The sequence below is a fragment of the Chamaea fasciata genome, unplaced genomic scaffold, assembly GCF_029207755.1.
Source record: "Chamaea fasciata isolate MVZ Bird 193981 ecotype frontalis unplaced genomic scaffold, bChaFas1.0.hap1 SCAF_18, whole genome shotgun sequence".
Classification (NCBI taxonomy): Eukaryota; Metazoa; Chordata; class Aves; order Passeriformes; family Sylviidae; genus Chamaea; species Chamaea fasciata.
The window spans coordinates 2,861,770-2,879,240 of NW_027094103.1; the positions used below are offsets into that span (position 1 = coordinate 2,861,770).

Sequence of the window (17,471 nt, forward strand, 5' to 3'; positions counted from 1 at the left end):
CGGGCAGGGGGAGCGCGGGGCTGGCGCTGGAGGAGGAGCCGGAGCCGCCAGCCCGTTTCCACGCCAACGGCGGGGGTACCGCGGGCGGGGCGGCGGCGCGGCCGGCGGGCGGCTCCGCTCCGCTCCGCTCCGGCTCCGCTCCGGCTCCCGCCCGGGGGGCGGCCGGGCCTGCAGCCCCCGCAGCCCCCGCCCCGCCGCGGCGCTGGAGGAGCTGGGTGTTGGCGAGGGGTTTGTGGCTCTTTCCCGGCTCGTACGCTCCGTTGCACTCGCGCGTTACATAATGTGCGGGTACAGACGTGCCGCGGGCTCTGCCTCTGCACAACTGCATCCGCACCCGGGGCCGCTCCGCGGGTCCATGTTCGCTGCAGCACGGCAGTGCCCGGCTCTGGCAGCGCCGGGAGTTCCAGGCTTCATTTCACAATGCGTGTTTTAGGGAGAACCAGTCACATACGTGTTGGAAGGATACGGTCAAGGGTAAAGGGAGAAAAAACAGTTTCTTTAGTTCCGCGGAATTTATCTCCTGTTTGCTTTCCGCTTCTACCATCACTCAGTTGCTCTCAATACTGGGTATATTTTTTTTCTGGTTTTCCCCTTCTGCCTTTTGTATTTGTGTATGTGTAATTTACTACAGTTTTTTTTTTTTAATTGACGATGAGTATCTTTTTTTTTTTTATCTCATTAATGGATTTACCCAATTTATATTTTACATTTTTCCTAGTGTCTTTTTCCTTTTGGCTACAATACTAGTTGCATTGTTGAATCTGCAGCCCTGATCAAGTAGCTGATTTCTCCCTACACTGCTAATTTTGTAAGCTTGATTTGTTACTGATACACTTCTGCTGGAGATAGCAACAGAGACTCACACACACAGACGGGATGCAGGCATTTTTTCCCACAATAAAGCTAACATAATACAAAGCAGAAAGCATCTGATCCCTGTAAATGATATCACTTCCAGTACTGATATTATCAGCAGAGCTGTAGCATTGGCAAATCATAATAATGAAATAATTTCATATAAAAATCAGTATACCATGTAGAGAAAATTTTCCTATAATAAGGAATCTTAGACGTTGTTTACATTGGAAGAGTTTGCCAGTTCATCTGGACTGGTAAATTTGTTCTAGTAAAATTTGTTAGAAAAGAAAAGTCATATACATAACTTGCCTTGTTCTCCCAGCAAAACAGTAATTTTCAAATCATAATTTTGACCTGCTTTAATAAAAATATTGCTACAATCTTATTTTGAAATTTTAGCTTTTAATATACATGCACAAACATCTCAGTACATTTGTAAGATCAGATAGTGGTCAATTTAAAACTTTTAAGTGTTTTTGTTTTATGTGCATAAATCCCTGATATAGTTATGTTGGCAAGGGAATAGAATTAAAAAATGTATCTGTGGTAACTGAGTAGTCTAGATAATAGGATAAAAGAACAATAACAAGGTGTACAGTTTTAATCTGCAATTCCATAAAGAACAAGTAGTTACTATAGAAACTGTCACATTACATGTATCTTTAATATAGTACTTGATATGTGAGAAAAGGCATCTTCCACACACTAACCAAGTGTGGCAGAAATAAAGCACCAACCACCATCATCCTGGCTAGGCCGATCATCGTTTGCATGCTGTCTACAGAGAGAGCAATTTTAGGCATTTTCCATTGCTGTAAGAAAACACCTGCTTTCCTCCAGCTTTGAGGGAGGCACCAGAGCACAGATCAAATGTTGGCAGTGAAGGAATTACAAACATGCAGTACCTGAGTCCTGGGACAGGTCTAAGACATTTAGGGGCTATTATTTCAACACCACCATGTGGGAGCTTGCTGTTGATTAATGGCAGAGTTAAAAACCAACTTGCCCGAAAAATGCCTCATCAGATATGTCTAAGTTTTCTTCAGTCTTACCTTGTCCTCCATCCAGAAATTCTCAATTAGGGCCTTTCAGCATGTATTGATTGCATCACATGTAGCTAAGCTCCCACAGGAATTTAAAGAGAAATAAGTCTCCAAACAGCCTGGACAGGTGATTAAATGCCAAAGTCAAACAGCACAGAAATCCAGGTCCTTAGCCCAGAACTCTGAACGTTGTGCTTTGCAAACAGGTAGACTGAATACACAGAAATAACTATAGAAAGGGAATAGTTCATGTGGAAATATAAAGAGTAATTTTAGGGACCTGTGGCATTCTGACTGGATTTCCATTTCCTCTTGTGTCAGGGAGGTCACCATTTTTCCCCACCAGAGCAGGCTTGAGTTTGAAGGGAGCAGGATTAGACTGCTGAGGTGCAGCATCCCACACACAACCTCCTGGCCCCGTTGGCTGCACGAGTTCCACTCGACTTGCCAGTGCTATTCATTAACCAAAAGCCAAAGCCTTGCCTGTTTACTGCTGCTTTCTGCTGGATCAATCAAAATAGATGCATTCGTACATGTTTATTTTGAAGACAATAGTGCTAAAACAAAATGTGCTCTTAAGTGGAAAATCCCATAGGGATTTTTCTAATCAATTACCCTTTATTATACCATGACAACATGAAAATATTTATATGCACACATGCAATGTTCTTGGTGAATGTACATCTCCAAATGATAGAGGGTAAATTGAGAGGCCACATCTGGTCTGCAATAAAAATTTAATAAAAGACATTTTGTGTTTCATTCAATCTTCTACCAAACACTATCTTTTTAACAAGCAATTGTAGATCTGGGTTAGATATTTATAGACAGGTCTGTGATTCTCTCAGCATGAAGAACTGAACAGAACATTTAAAGGAGAATAAAAAGGCTGTATTTTTATTTTTAACCATTTTTCTCACGTGGAAGAATTTAAAATAGCATCATGTACAGATGATTGGGATCTGATATTTATATCTATCTGATATATTGTTGCTTTGTATCAGTGACTGTGAGATGGTGGGGAGAAAATCATGAATGCACCTTCTATCAGGTGGTATCAGCCTGACCTCATTTGGCTTCATCATTGAAGAGGAAAATTCACTTTCTACCAGGATTTCACCCTTTTATCTTCTCTCACCCTTCAGGTAACTGAGGGTTTTGCTTAATATCAGCAGTTTCCTCTTCCTATGAGAGCAAATCATGAGAGACATTTGAGAATGTGAACCCTGACAATGCATTGCATCTAATATCACAATCAACTAAAGAAGAACTTCTTTAAAAAGAAAACAACAACCAAAGCCTACAAATGCTGAGTGCTTTGCATCCCTTCCTTCACAGTTCTGTTATGTACCTACTGTGTTTGCAGCTCATTGTTTCAGCTGCTGCATCAGCAGTTGCTACTGAAGCCAAGTTGAGAAAAACAAACATTAAATCCAGCAGCTGGAGGAGAGCTGCTCTCCCAGAGCCCTGGAAGATACCTTGGCTTTCCTGTGCAGGAGACTTTCCACAGCTGTTCTTACTTATCCTAAGCTTTGGGATGAATCCATGAAGAAAGCTACAGTGATACTGTGAAATAAGATAAAGGAGTATAGTTCTTTGTAAAGAGCCTGTCCTTCAAGACTGCATTATTATGTTATTTACTTAAAAAAAAAAAAAAAAAAAAAAAAAAAAGTGAATTAAAGTATTCTTTGCTCATTTTTCACTATTAAGGGCAAAGGAATAGGGAAAAAAAACCATAACAAAACCCCTCAAATGTTAACCCAAATTGGGGATCACTTAGTAAAGCATACAACAAAGGATCTGTGAAGGTTGAACAGAAAAAATCACTAGATCAAAATACAGAGATCTTTGGGAATTACACCCAGGAGATGCAATTAAAGAGTGCCAGGAATTTTTTGAAGCCAAGACTTTTAAAACAAATTGTACCAGCTTCAGATCTTCTGTTAAAAGTGGTCTGAGCAAGGTTGTTGGTTATTCTTTGGGTCCCCTCTTCCCTCCTGCAAGCTTGCTGGTTGCCGGTTTTCCACTTCATAAGAAAGATTAAATATTCACTGAAGAACAGCTTGAAAGAAGGTCTCTCCCACCTGAGGACATGGGTAGGTATTTAGTGGGGTTTTAACTTTTTCTAATAACAAACAAGCAAAAAGAAATGTATTGGTTTCAAATATATTTTGTTTTGCCGCTTATGTTCTTACCAGCTGACGAAGCATCAAACTGGGCCCTCAGAAGGGTTATATATATTTTAGTAGATACTCATAAAAAAATGTTATAATTGGACTTCACATTTTCTTATATCCTTTAAGCATGTAGTTCTTCATGTACGAACCACAAGATATAACTGCAGTTTCATTAGGCACTGTTATTTATCTGTTCTATAACCTACTTGTGTCTCATTAACCGAAATTATTTGGTTGTTAAAAAAAAGAAAAAGGATGACAATTTTTTTGAAGACTCAAAGGTAATTCTGGGAAGCTATAGAAGAAGAGCTGGGAACATCCATGTAGCTTTACTATGGGGACTTCAAATGCCAGTCCAGTTCTTAAAAAATTTGGAATATTGCAGTCAGGACTAAATAATTGGTTTAGACAATTGTCAACGTCAGGCCCACAGGTGGTTTTGCATCTACATAAACTCTAAGAGTTTCCAATCTACCTACCAACCCACCTACAAAGTACAAAGCAGACACACAAAGTGTGTTCTCTGTTTCTGTTTAAGAGTGTTTTGAATCCTGTGTATATAATGTTCTTATAGATAAGCACATAAGTACTACTGTTGAAGTGCCTGTGCTTAATCTGGCATGTTTACAGAAGCTAGACCTAATATTTCAGTCCAGGTTAAGTAACAGCTTCATTTTTCTGTTGTTCCCAATGTTTCCTGGGGTTGTACTTCAAAAAACAAATCATCCTCAAAGCAGCCCACACCTTGGCAGGCTTGTATTCAATCAGGATTTTTGAATTTTTCACTGCTTGAAATAAAATATAGGCTAAAACACACTGGAAAGAACTATTGCAGAGCCTCAGTCAGAACAGACTGCAATTTTCATTGAGTAGCAGAAAGCAGTTTTCCTTAAGAACATGGCTTCCCATGGAAAACGTGGAATCTGCAAAGTAGCAGGTCTGACTGGAGAGGGGAGGCTCAATCTGCTTCTCCACCCAGCTCCACTCATGTCGTGCAGCCATCTGGGCCTGTGGTTCCAATCAAGATGTGTTTCTTCTGCTCTCATTTCAAACAAAATTGCCAAGCCAGAGCATCTGAAGCAGAAAAGGATTTCACCCACCTGTAGTACTGTATTCTTCTTTTCAGGAGGTTTTATCAGTTCTCACCAGTCAATTGTGCTCATCTTGGCACCAGTGGAAGCAGTGTGAACTGTAGGATAAAATTGCCTTATTGCAGCTTTGCCAGCAGGCCTGACCAGCAAAGAGAAGCAGTGGATTTGTCAGCACTACGATTTCTCCAGTTCCTTCTTCTGTGAAGTTTCTATCAGGTCATTTTTAACATAACATAAAACATAACATAACATATAACATATAACATATAACATATAACATATAACATATAACATATAACATATAACATATAACATATAACATATAACATGACATAATGTCCCACCCTTCTAACAATGAAGAAAATGTAAAAAAGAAGCGCTTACACAATGAGACTGAATTCATGTTCCCATTAATTTCTTCCTGTTGTTTTCTACCACTATTTGCAGTCTTTCAGTCTGTTCAGTTTTCAGTCTGTGCAATGATTCATATCATCAAAGCAAGTTTAGGTTAATTTTCAGGACAAAATTCTTTAGAATCTGACGCATAATTAATTTTAGATATTTGGTTGCTTTAAGCCTCTCATTTTTAATGTTTGACAGCAGTATAATCAAATCTCTATAGGAAACATTCTCGTTCATATACCTCTGTTTCTGATGGATTGCCATTTAGTTGTACTATGGAAGTTCAGAGAACACTTTCACCATCTTAATGACGTATTTCTCCTAAGGAACAAAACTGAAAAAAATGTTCTCTAATGCCTGAGCATGTGTGGGGTTAATTCACGGGTTACAGAAGGTGAACCTTAAAGGTAAGGTCCAAGATGTTCTAATGGTCACTTGGCTGTGTAATGCTGTTTTGTAATGCATTCCAGTTCCACAGGTGTAACTTCCAGGTACAGAAGTTCAAGAGTGTTGAGAAAACTGTTTCTTGAACTTCATTCATGTTTCTTTAATTTTTTGGCCCTCTGCCCCAGAAGAGGAAAGATTTTTTTTTCTTTCAATTTATTTTCTCAGCATAAGTTCTGAAAACTTGCAGTTGTGCATCGGTCTCACATTGGGGGCTTGTAAGACAGTTGGACTTAAAAGTTTAAAACTCTTTTTATTAGTGTAAAATGGATCTGAATGGTTTCTCAGCTGGTCAACTGGTTTGCCTGAAACAAATGTCTGCCTCCCTCCACCCCATCCACTCCTTCCACCCCTGCCAAGCAGACAATCATCTCTGTAGGAAATGAGCTCTCACACATCTTTACAAACCTCTGTGACAAGGCAGACCTTTCGCCACAGGAATCTCTAAAAATTGCTACAATGGAGGCAATAACCATATGAACGTTTGTCAAACTGATAATGTCATGTTCACCTTCCAGCATCAATTTTTCTGTGACTGAAACTTGCTACAGGAACTGTTAACACTTGCTGTACATGCTTGGTCTAAAGTACAAAATCCAAGATTTAAATCAGTGTTTGTGGATGTGCCAGTCCAGGTTCTTTTCTGAATGTTTTCTGTCAGGCACAGTAAATTCACTGCCTTCTGTGAACCCTGCAGGTCACAGTGGGTACTTTTGGAAGCTGAAATTCAAGATTCTCGTACGGTTAAAGGTCGCTCGGGTCCCTCTTATTCTCATCTTAGAACTACACGTGTCCATTACTGACCAGCAAAAAAAAAAGGATAAATTCTGACTTGGAAAATCTGAAATGGAATAGCCTCAGTGGCTAAGGCTCAGCTTTTTGGGAGTAGTTATCTTAAGGCTTTAATTTTCTGAACAGTTATTGATCTGAGGACTTTGGCACAAGTAGTGCACGTCAGATTGTTTTCCTTCCTTCATGTATTTTGGCAAAGTCTTCCCTGTAGAGGAAATTAATACATTTCAGGGTGACATTTCCTTCTTCATCTAAAAGAACAAGAAAAAAACCCAACCCTCTGGGTGAATTTTTACTATTTTTTTTCTTTGATTTTTATTCTTTTTAAAAGATTATAAAGATATTTGGTCAGAAAAATAAAATCCAAGCAATTTCCCAATTTGTGTGATCAATCTGCATGGAAGAACAGTGAAATGCATGCTGTGTGTGTGCATGTGCATTCATTCCTTTGGGTACACAGGATGGCTGTGAGGGGGTCTGTAGATGAAGTTACAAATGTGGAAAAATTATAGAAATTTACTTAAAAGTGAGGTGCCAGCAGCTGGACTTCAGAAGGGCTGGATAAAAACCCCTGCAAAAGATAGCACAGCTTATCCTGCAACTTACAGGCAGACTATCAGCAATTAGAGCTAGGAAAAAAATTATTTCATCTTCATTTTGATTGTTTGCTTTCTTGTACATCAAAACAAATCAATATAGTTCCAGTAAAAGAAGAAGAAGTTGCTTTCATTTTGGAGACTGCCTTCAGATTCCACATGGCTGAGCAGCAATCCACAGTTGCTGGACTATGCACTATTACAACAGAGAAGACATTTCATTATTGCCACTTTTCCGTGTTAGGGGATTTCCCAAAAACTGAAGGATCTGACACTGCCATCAGTCAAAATGAGGGGACTTGTCTTGGTCAGTTATTGATCTTGGACTGTAGATAAATCTTGTACAAAAACAGTACCCAAGGTTTATGTCTCATTTTGAAAAATTTCTATGTGAAACACAAGTCTATTCTGTCTAACTCATCCCTAGAGTTTTTAGAGATGTGATAAAATACATTCTGTAGACTAACAATTTTTAATTCTTTAGATATTATTCCTCTTTTCATTGGCCATGAATCATTTAAATAGTTAAACCCACTCCTTTCAAGCAGGTGGTCGCAGGCAGTTAATTACTATCAAAATGACAATTTTTTTTAAAGTAAAGAAAAATGTTTCTTGGATTTCTAAATTATACCAGAGAAGATAATGCAGATATATCAGATGTCGTTTCTATGTTAATTTTTTCAGTGGTGCTTTGATATTACAAGTGCACACACTCTAAAGCAAAGTTTCTAAAAACAAAAACGAGATATGCAGGAATCTCTTTCATTCTTTACTGAGGCTTAGGAACCTCTTGTTTATCAGAACTATCTTTCCTGTTCCTTGTTAATGCTGGAAACATTTTGGGTTTTTAAATCATCCCAAGAGGCAGCCACATTATGTGTTCCTGCAGGGTACTGCTGACTTTTTAATATTTTTATAACCTTAATTTCTGTCATATCTTTCATTCAGACAGCATCTCAAAATCCTGAGGATTGGAAAAATTCTCAGTGGCTTCAAAATCAGATCATATAATGCTTTTATAAAGCTTATAAAGTTTTATAAAGCTGTTGTATTTTTAATGAGGATCTGACAGATACTACTGTTGAGGTTGTGATTTTGTACCTGGCAATCCCTAGGGCTCTCATAAGATAAATGCATGGAGCCAATGCTCCCATTTGAAATGGTTTGATACAGAATTGTTTACTATTTCTAGTCTGATCCAATCTCTGCAGTGTTTTCCTCAGTTCTCTTAATATCCCCGTAGCTCTTCAGTTCATGTAAACAGAGACTTCCCACCCCTCAGTCCTTTCAGATAAGAGATAGCCTCTGTCTCTAGGCACAGTCGTCCCTGGGGACACTGCTGTTTGTTCCTGTTAAATTGGCATGGAAAGACAGAGAACTATTCTTGCAAAGAAGAGGAAAATGTTCTGATTTCCAAAGACGCAGAGAGAATTCTCCCCTTCAGGTAGAAGGCTTGGTGAAGCTGCTGGGTTCTAGGCAGGTGAGCTGTAGTTCATTGAATGTGGTCTGCCTCCTGCTCCAAACTCACCAGGAAGCTCAGCCCAGTTTTATAGTGTTTCTGATATTGTATGCAATCTACTCCTTGCCACAGCCATAATGCTGGAAGCACTGAGAATCAAAATGCTGAATCTTCACATTAAATAAGCTACTACAAGGTTCATAAACTGTGCTCTTGTGACAGGTGACTCAGAGATCTTCCCAGAATAAATGATTTTTTTTTCCATTTAAACAGTAGTGAGCAAGGAGTTGTTAAGGAAGGTGTGCAGGGGCAGCATCCCCTGTGCTCATCTTGTCACTCAAGGTATCACTCTTGGCACAAAGGAAGCATCACTTGAGCACTGTTTGCCTGTGTCTATGTTGAATGGTGGCACTCACAAGGGTAATAAACCCTTGCTTCCCTCTGAAATGGTGATAAACTATTGCAGGGCAAACGAGAGCTGCTGCTCTGGGAGTTTTGTCAGGATCACTTGGCTGCTCAGTCAGTGAGCTGCCCCCAGGGCTGTCCCAGCTGGCTGTGATGCCAGGCAGCAGATTCCCTTCCCATGGCTTTGCTTTGCTTTTCCTGTGTGCCCCTTCCTAAGCACAAATGCCTTTCCTGAGCATTTCAAATAGTTTTGTGACCGTCGCAGAGAGACATCCAAGGTATCAACAAAGATTCATATTCTAGAGGATCTGTGTTTCCATCTTTTCTATGTTCCATTACTCCAGTCATCACTTTGTGGCCATGCATGAGGCACATGCTTCAGACCAAAACAAACATTTTGAGTTGAAAATCAGCATTTTTAAGGAAAAGGATTTGCAGTGTGATTTAATTTATGTAATTGAAAACCAAAACAAAACACCACTGTTGTGTGCTGTAAAAAACTCCTTCGTCTTCTACAAAATTTAACTTGTTTACATGCCCTGCAGCCATACTGAGAGAACAGAATAAATGGCAACTCCTCTTTGGGCCTATTTGAAACAAAAATCAGGAAAGGGAGGATGAGAGTGGCCAGAGAGTTATGAGAAGGAAGAGATGAGTGCTCAGATAAAAAGCAGCCCAAGGGAAGATTACAAATTCTCAGAAAAACAGATCAATAATGGCGTTAACTGTGCAGCTGCAAATGCAACTATTTGCATTTTGAAAACATATTTCCCATCTACTCTCCTGGGCCCAGGGTATCTAGAACACTCTGTGCAATAGACAAATCCCCTTTGAAAGGGCAGTATTTTAATGAAAAAGTTGATATCCTGAGGATGCCACTGTAATTTTCAGTACAGGACTCCTCAAAACCCCAGCTTACCTTCCCCTCCTATTGCTCGCTCACTAGGATCCAAGGATCTGAGACCACTCTCATTTACAAGTGACTCCCAAACAACTTGCCACTGATTTTGCCTCCTCCCTTTTCCCTCCCGAGACCTTTCAACCTGTGCTTCCCCTGGGAAAACCATGACGAATTTCCACGTGGAAATTTCAGTCTCAGTGGTAGGTAGTCTCTTTTTGTTGTTGTTGATGGCCTTTCCTCTCCACCCTCTTTCTCTTCACCACATTGAGACTTTTGACAAGGTCAAACAATTCATCTTGGTTTCTATATTTGTATATGGGAAGCTCCCTCCAGTAGCACGACAGCATTTGAGCTCAGACAGCTTGACAAAAACAGTAGAGGAGAAAGCTCCCGGTACAGAGACCCAGCCTGGTAAAACAAAATCAATTTTAAAAGAAAATTAGAACATCCCAAGTGTTCAGACAAAATGAGCTCCAGTAACCCCAGAATAAATACTGCTGAATGGCTGCACAAAATAAAGCTGTTCTAGACAACATTGTGCATTATCCCAGCAGCCTGTGGACACAGGCACTATGTGGCTTTGTTGGGTTTCACACCCAGAACTGCAGCGCCATAGTAAAGGCCAGCACCAGAAAAATTTTGCACATGAAGTGCAATGAATGAGGGATGACTGAGGCAAAGAAAGTCAATAAGCATTAACTGGGAGGAATAAGGGCCAGTGGAAGCAGCCCTGGCTGGATGAATGTATTGGTGGAATACATTGAAGACAGTTGAAACATCCAGACACAAAGAAAAGTGACACCTGAATGCTGGTTATACTTCCTGGCTGTATGATGGCAAACTGATCAAGAGAATTGAGAGACCTTAGCAAGGAAGTCTTGGAAAAGAGGGAATTGCATCAAAGTGAAAATGAAACTTACGATGAGTTAAAAAATAGCTAGTAAGCATTTGAAAGCAAGTACAAAAAAGAGGAAGGAGGCAAGTACATCTCCCAGCACGAGGGAGGTGGAGGGAATGCTCCAGCAGCAGTTGTAGCAGACAGATGGAATGGAAAGCTAAATTAAATCAAGCAATGGTTTCTCTGGGCTCAAACCAGGGTCTGCACTGTGCAAGGAAGGTTTGCTTATGGGCTGGCCCAAGGAGCACTGGGATCCACATGAGTTCAAGCAGCACACAGGTGCTTGTGACAGGCAGTGTGAGCTTGAGTCTGTCACCTCCAATTTATTACTCTTCCTCTGAAACTGTACCTCCCAAACTGAGATTCTGTACTGATTCCCACAGCAACCCAGAATTCAGAAGTGCATATGGTGACTGAGCAGTCTGGGGATCCCCATTTCATGCTCTCAGGCCATACAGTTTCTTTTCGTGAAAAGCTTTGGGAGGAGTTAAAGAAGTTGCATTTGAAAAAATCTTGTCTTTCACAGGCCATTTCAAAAGACTGTTGGGAAGTGTGGCTAAAGGAATTCTGGATATGATGTAACTGCTTTGGTTTGCAGTTAGGAACTTGGGAGCAGTTCACTAGTGGGTTCCCTACTGCCTGGCGTTCCATAAGGCATGGAGAATCCCCAGACATACTCCTGCTGTTGTGTAACCTGCCAAAACCTTTCTATGTCTATAATGTACAATCCAAACCCCAGCAACCCTTGGCAAGAGGGTTGATGCTGGTCATGGACGAGCTGGCCCTCTTTCCCAGGGACCCTCCAAGAGAGTCCTTTCCAGTGCAGTAGTGCAGGTGTCCTTTATCACATCCTTCTGCAGGGACAGTTTAAATGGGCTGGAGTTACTCTTTGACAGATTTCTTCTGTTCCTCCAGGGAACAATATAGAGTTAGTTGGGTTGTTTTCACTGTGAAAGCACCAACTCCCTTGTGTAGTGGCACACAGAGCCACAGCTCCAAAGAACATTATTTCACTTTTCCTCTCCTGCTTTGCCTTTGTGGCACAAGGAGAAATCCTTGTTTGTAAAATGCTGTTAGCCTCCAAAGTGAATTGTCTTGGAACTGGTTTCCGTTATTTATTTGAATTCTCACAGAAACTGACCTCCAAGTGTCGCACAGGTAGTAAAGGTGTAATATCACCCCAAGGCATTTCTTTGCTTTGGCACTGTAGCATGGGTCCTAAGAAGTCAGTAACATAAGTTATAAGTTAATAAGTTATATTAGCAAAGCCTCAGAAATATGTACAACAGTATGTACAATAACCTCTAGATTAGAATCCTGGTTTTCACCCAGTTATCAAGGTGAGGGATTTCTCCTGTGCAGCACCAAGGGTCGTTAAAATCTCTTTCCCACTTGTCTCTGCTGTGGAGATTCATTTGAAAATACCTTGATGACTCTTATCCACAAAACTTCCTATCTAACCATATATGAATCACTTTGAAAAGAGCCCCATTTCTCATAGCAACCAAAGAATCAGTCTTAGCAACAAGACAAGCTGGAGAATTTTGTTTTCACATAGTTACTTGTGGACAGTACGTTCTGCTTTCCCCTGGCATTGCTGTTGCAGTGTTGACTTAGTAAAGGGTAAGAAATGGTACAAATCAGACTCTTGCTCATAGCAAAGGCATCACTTTCAGGGCAAGTTATGATCTCTGTGCCTTTGATGTTATATTTTAGGAGCCAGTGCAAGAGTACTGACTGCTGGAAAGTTCAGAATTTAAATTTTTGCCTTGACAGAACTACTACAAAGAAATGTGTGAGGAAGCTGACAGTTCCCAAAATCTTGACTTCCCCCCCTGCCCCCTCCAAAAAACTACAGTGGGAAATCAAAGAACGAGCTCTAAAGGCCAACATCTCTGCCTCTCTTAGCATCTGTTCTTGTTGAGAACAGTTAGAAAGGCTACAGAGAAAGTGACTTTGTAATGTGTATATATATATATCTCCTCTATTTTCCTTGCAAGGATAATTTTGAGAGAAATATTATAGAGAGAAACTGGGAACATCAAAGCAATTGTCATGTCGGTTGTTACCTGGTCTTGATTTCTTTAGAGGAGTTTTGGGGGAGCTCCCCAAAGAAGCAATGCTGAAATGACATGTATAAACAGGGCAGTGTTGGAGTAGTTTCCATCTCTCAATCCCACTTCTGTGTAAGGACGAGTTCCCACATGTATTTTGATCTTCTGCAGGGAGCAATAGTAGCTTCACTCAGCTCTCATCCACGTTCCTTCCCTGTCCCCTGTGCAGGGGCTGGTGGTGTCCTGCGGGCTGGTTTGATTCCCCCCCTGGTCCTGAAGCTGAAGACGGAGTTGGATGAGATCCAGGAGCTGATCCTTGATACCCTCTCCAACTGTCTCCGTGTGGAGGTTTCTGAAGCCCTGGCAGCTGGTGCTCTTACTGTGCTGAAGGAAAAGCTCTCACACCCCTCCACAGCCATCAGGAGCAAAGCAGCGTGCGTCCTCTTAGAAATCAGGTAAAGAAACCTCTCTAATGCTTTAGTCCAAGAAAGAGCTAATTCCAGGAGTAAATAAATGCCATTCATTTACAGCTGTGTTCCACTACACACTCAAGCTGCCACATTTCACACATAAAGCACTATCAGCCCGAATGCACGCATGGGTGAAACAAAACGGGACGCATGGGGCTTAAAAAATTCCTAACTGCTACAAATCATTGAAGAAAGCAGATGCTGATCAGTCATTCCTTCTCCTTCTGTTTGTTTTCAGTATTGGCAGTGGAATCAGGATTTTTTTTTTCCTGGTACAGCACTGCTAGGAAAAAATTCTTGCATGAAAAATCTTGTAGAAACAGGATTCTGACCATTATGGAGGTAGGGAGAATCTCCCTTATGTTTTTAGAAAAGTGCTCTCTCTCAGAAAATTAGGGGTCCTTGGAAACTTTCACTGTGATTGAAGACAGAAATAGTTTTCTGCCACAGGCTGCCACATACATCAGCGATGGATCAGAAAAAGCAATCTTTATATTAAATTTGTGTATCGGAGAATGGATGAAAAGAACAACTTAAGTCCACTGTACTGCAAGCAGAAAATATAATAAGTGTTCAACAAATGTCTAGTTCAGAATGTCTGCAGATGATGTAGTTTACATATCAACTGGCACTACACATTTCCCCATGTCCTGTAATCAAGAGAGGCCTTAGAGGAAAAGAGTATAATTAACGTGAGTCACGGAAAGAAAGCAAAATGCAACTGAAATATGGACATGAGCTACGTTTTAGGGCCCTGCAATGGCTGGGCCACATTAAATATTCTCCTCATTAGAGAGGCTGGAAAGAAAGAGAGAAAAGTGATCTGGGAGTGGAATTTATTTCAGCCCTCTGATTTAGCAGGTTTTTAAATCTCCGGAGGCTTCACCAGCCAGGTTTGTAACTCCATTGCAATTAGGACTAGCAGCACCCTTAATCCTACATCCTGTTACATGCAGCTGCCCGTCAGTGTCCACTGTACCATAGGAAGCTTTTTGAAAAATCCAGGTACCACCTAAAAATCACCTAAAATATGATGAAGCTGGTGCCGGCAGGTCAGTGTGGTACCCCCAGGGGTGGGTTCAGCAGGCACAAGCACAGCCCTGTCCTGTGGCCCCGGCAGGACAGTCCCTCCAGGGCAGCCCGGCAGGGTGTGACAGTGCCGGTGGCACCGGGGCCAGAGGCCGAGGGGGCTGCACGGGCACCAGGCACAGCTCAAGGAAACAACTGAACCATCTTGTCCACACAGTTCTCACGCTGAGGGGAAAGTCGCTGTGTACAATGAAGAGGTGATTCCTGCGCTGCTGGGCCTGCTGGAAGACCCACAGCCCCAAGTTCAAGCGGACTCAAGAGGAGCGCTGATGTTTGCTCTTGTTACACCTCAGGGTGAGAGCCAGAGCAGTTCTGTTGGGGTGCCTCCTGGAAATCCAATTCTAGGGCAACTTAATAACAAAACATTTGCCCTCCCCCACCCCAAGCCCTCTGTTTCTGGCAGCTCGTCAAGAAACTCCAAGATTGGGACGTTTCTTTAAAACTGCCTTTAGCAACTACTGTTGCTTTGTCACAGTGCCTAGGGGGGATAGAATATTTCAAATTTCATTCCCCTAAGTAAGTCAAGAAGTTATTTATTTACCTCACCTGCATCATTTCCCTCCAGAAGGGGAACATTTTCCATTCAAGTCCAGACCACACAGAGATCCACAAACCTGGAACTCCACTGAATCAGCGGTGCTCAGCAGAGGAGCGCTGCTCTCGGGAAACATTCTGAGATTAGAGGCAGCTCCTCTCTCACAGCTGGGAGAGCAATGAATATTAATAGGGTCTGTAGCTCTCCCAAGTAACTTACATGACACAGAAAATACTAACTGCTAAATTTCCAGTGTGATGAATGAGTAATTAGACATAAAAGACTCAATAACAGCAGTTGTGTTCCAATCCTCCTCTGCAAACCTTCCTCGGGCTTCCAAAGACAACTCAGGAGTGGATCTTGGTCTTTGAAGTGTTTTTAAAAACGAAAGGCTGGCAGATGTTCTTAAGGGCATCTACCACACTCCGCTCCTCCTCACCCCCCTCCAAAACGTAGTTTATTCTCTCATTTGGTGCCTCGCATATTTTTAGATAATTTGTTGCAAATGAAATACTAATGTGCAAGGCAGATAAAGTTAACCATGAAAGATCTTTTTCCTTAAAAATAAACAGCTGGGGGCCAACCTCGGTCTCTGAAAGAAGAGCGTGTTCTGCCTCTGTGCACTGCAGCTCCAGGGCTGTTCAGAGCTGCAGCCGGGCAGGGAATAGAACGTGTCCGTCCAAAAGAAAGACGATCAGATGTCGGAACGCATTTCAAAGGCGGTTTATTTCCCCGCAGGGAGATCCTCAGCCATGGGTGCTGAAGCCATCCCACCTTTACTGACGCTGGTTGCTGAGGAAACCAGCAAAGCGCGTTTGAATGCGATCAAAACCCTCACCCTGCTGGCTGAGCTGCCAGAGGGCCGCCAGACACTGCTGGCTCACAGGGACACATTTCTGCGGCGTCTGGATGATCCCAGCGAGGCCGTGCAAAGAGCTGCCGATATCGCCATCGCCGTGATCGACTGGAAACCCTTCTGCAGCCGCGATCTTTTCTAGAGATCTATTGCCCTCTGTTGTTGTCTGGCTGTAAAAGGTGCAGGATTACACGAGACCTTCAACGCCAGAACTCTATTCCTCACTTATTCTCCATCAGTTCCTCCTGAAAAGTTATTTGGCAACAGTTTCACGTCTACATTGCAGGTCACAAGCGGAAAAATGGGGAAGAAAAGTTGGGAAGTGTGGAGTTCTCCCCTAGGAGTTATTGCCCAAGTTACCAGGATTTTCCTATGATACAAGACCCCAACCCTTTTTTGTTTTCCTCATGATGTTCTCTCCTTTTGTTTTTTTTTTTTTTTAAACCTCAGCCTATCAAACACTAATCAATAATTAATTATATCAGAAAGGTTCACATTTAACCCCCCCAGCAGTCTTGTCTGTACGGACAAATTGATCTAACAACAGGAATTTACATGAATTTTGCTGCAAGCATGTGTGAACATGGGATTAAGACCCAAGTCAGAAAGCCTTGACTGGGGTAGCCCTTGGTAAAGCTGTGTTGGGGCCTCCAACAGGAGAGGGCTCTGATCCCTAATTGGAATTGCTTATAATAAGGAACAAAAGCACCTCGGGGTTTGAAGGGCAGTGGAAGTGGTGGGAAGTTTCAGTAACATTTTCTTCACTGGGAGTTCAAGGCTGCTCACTACAGACAAGTTGCAAATTTCTGTCTGCAGTTAGCAGAGTGTGATTTAAGAGGCTTCAACGGGAGGTCTGGGCAAAGAAATAACACGAAGGAGCAGGACAGCCCTGGCCGTTCTCAGCCACCAAAATGTGACAGAGCAGCTGGTGCAGCTTCACAGCAAGTCCCATTTGTTTTCACCTGGGTTTTGTTCTCACATGGGAGTTTTATATCCAGAACTGTAGCTACAAAGAGGCTGCATCAGGTCTGTAAAAGGGGTTATTTGTCAGGGCTGCTTTTCCATTCAAACCCACGGTCACACTGCAAACTGCATTACCCTTCCCCACTGTATAAACTCTTCCTGTAGCAGTGATTACAGTTAAAATGCTTCTCTTCCACTACGTAACCAAAGGGTGAATTTCCTCTCCTATAAAGATGTGATTCAAAAGTATTGAGTCAGTTGGATTCTTTCCCTCCAGGCAGGATCTTGGAGCAACTGTGCCTTTTAAACACATAAGGCACTCGTACGTAATACATATTGGTGCCAGAGTGCATCCAACTCAATAAGAGAAGCCAGGCAGCTTTAATAACCCGCTAAAGGACTAGAGAAGCACAGTGTAGGCTTAGCAGCTCTTACACA

General features: G+C 41.9%; 1 protein-coding gene across 1 annotated transcript in view; it reads left to right on the forward strand.

Annotated features, from left to right (window-relative positions):
• The window catches only part of RSPH14 (radial spoke head 14 homolog), a 76,951-nt gene extending 60,739 nt beyond the window's left edge, over window positions 1-16,212 (forward strand). Inside the window, exons 5-7 of the mRNA XM_066199570.1 lie at window positions 13,350-13,575; window positions 14,837-14,973; window positions 15,953-16,212. Coding sequence (XP_066055667.1) covers window positions 13,350-13,575; window positions 14,837-14,973; window positions 15,953-16,212 — 623 coding nt within the window. The remainder of the gene's footprint in view (window positions 1-13,349; window positions 13,576-14,836; window positions 14,974-15,952) is intronic.
• Window positions 16,213-17,471: the final 1,259 nt, after the last annotated feature.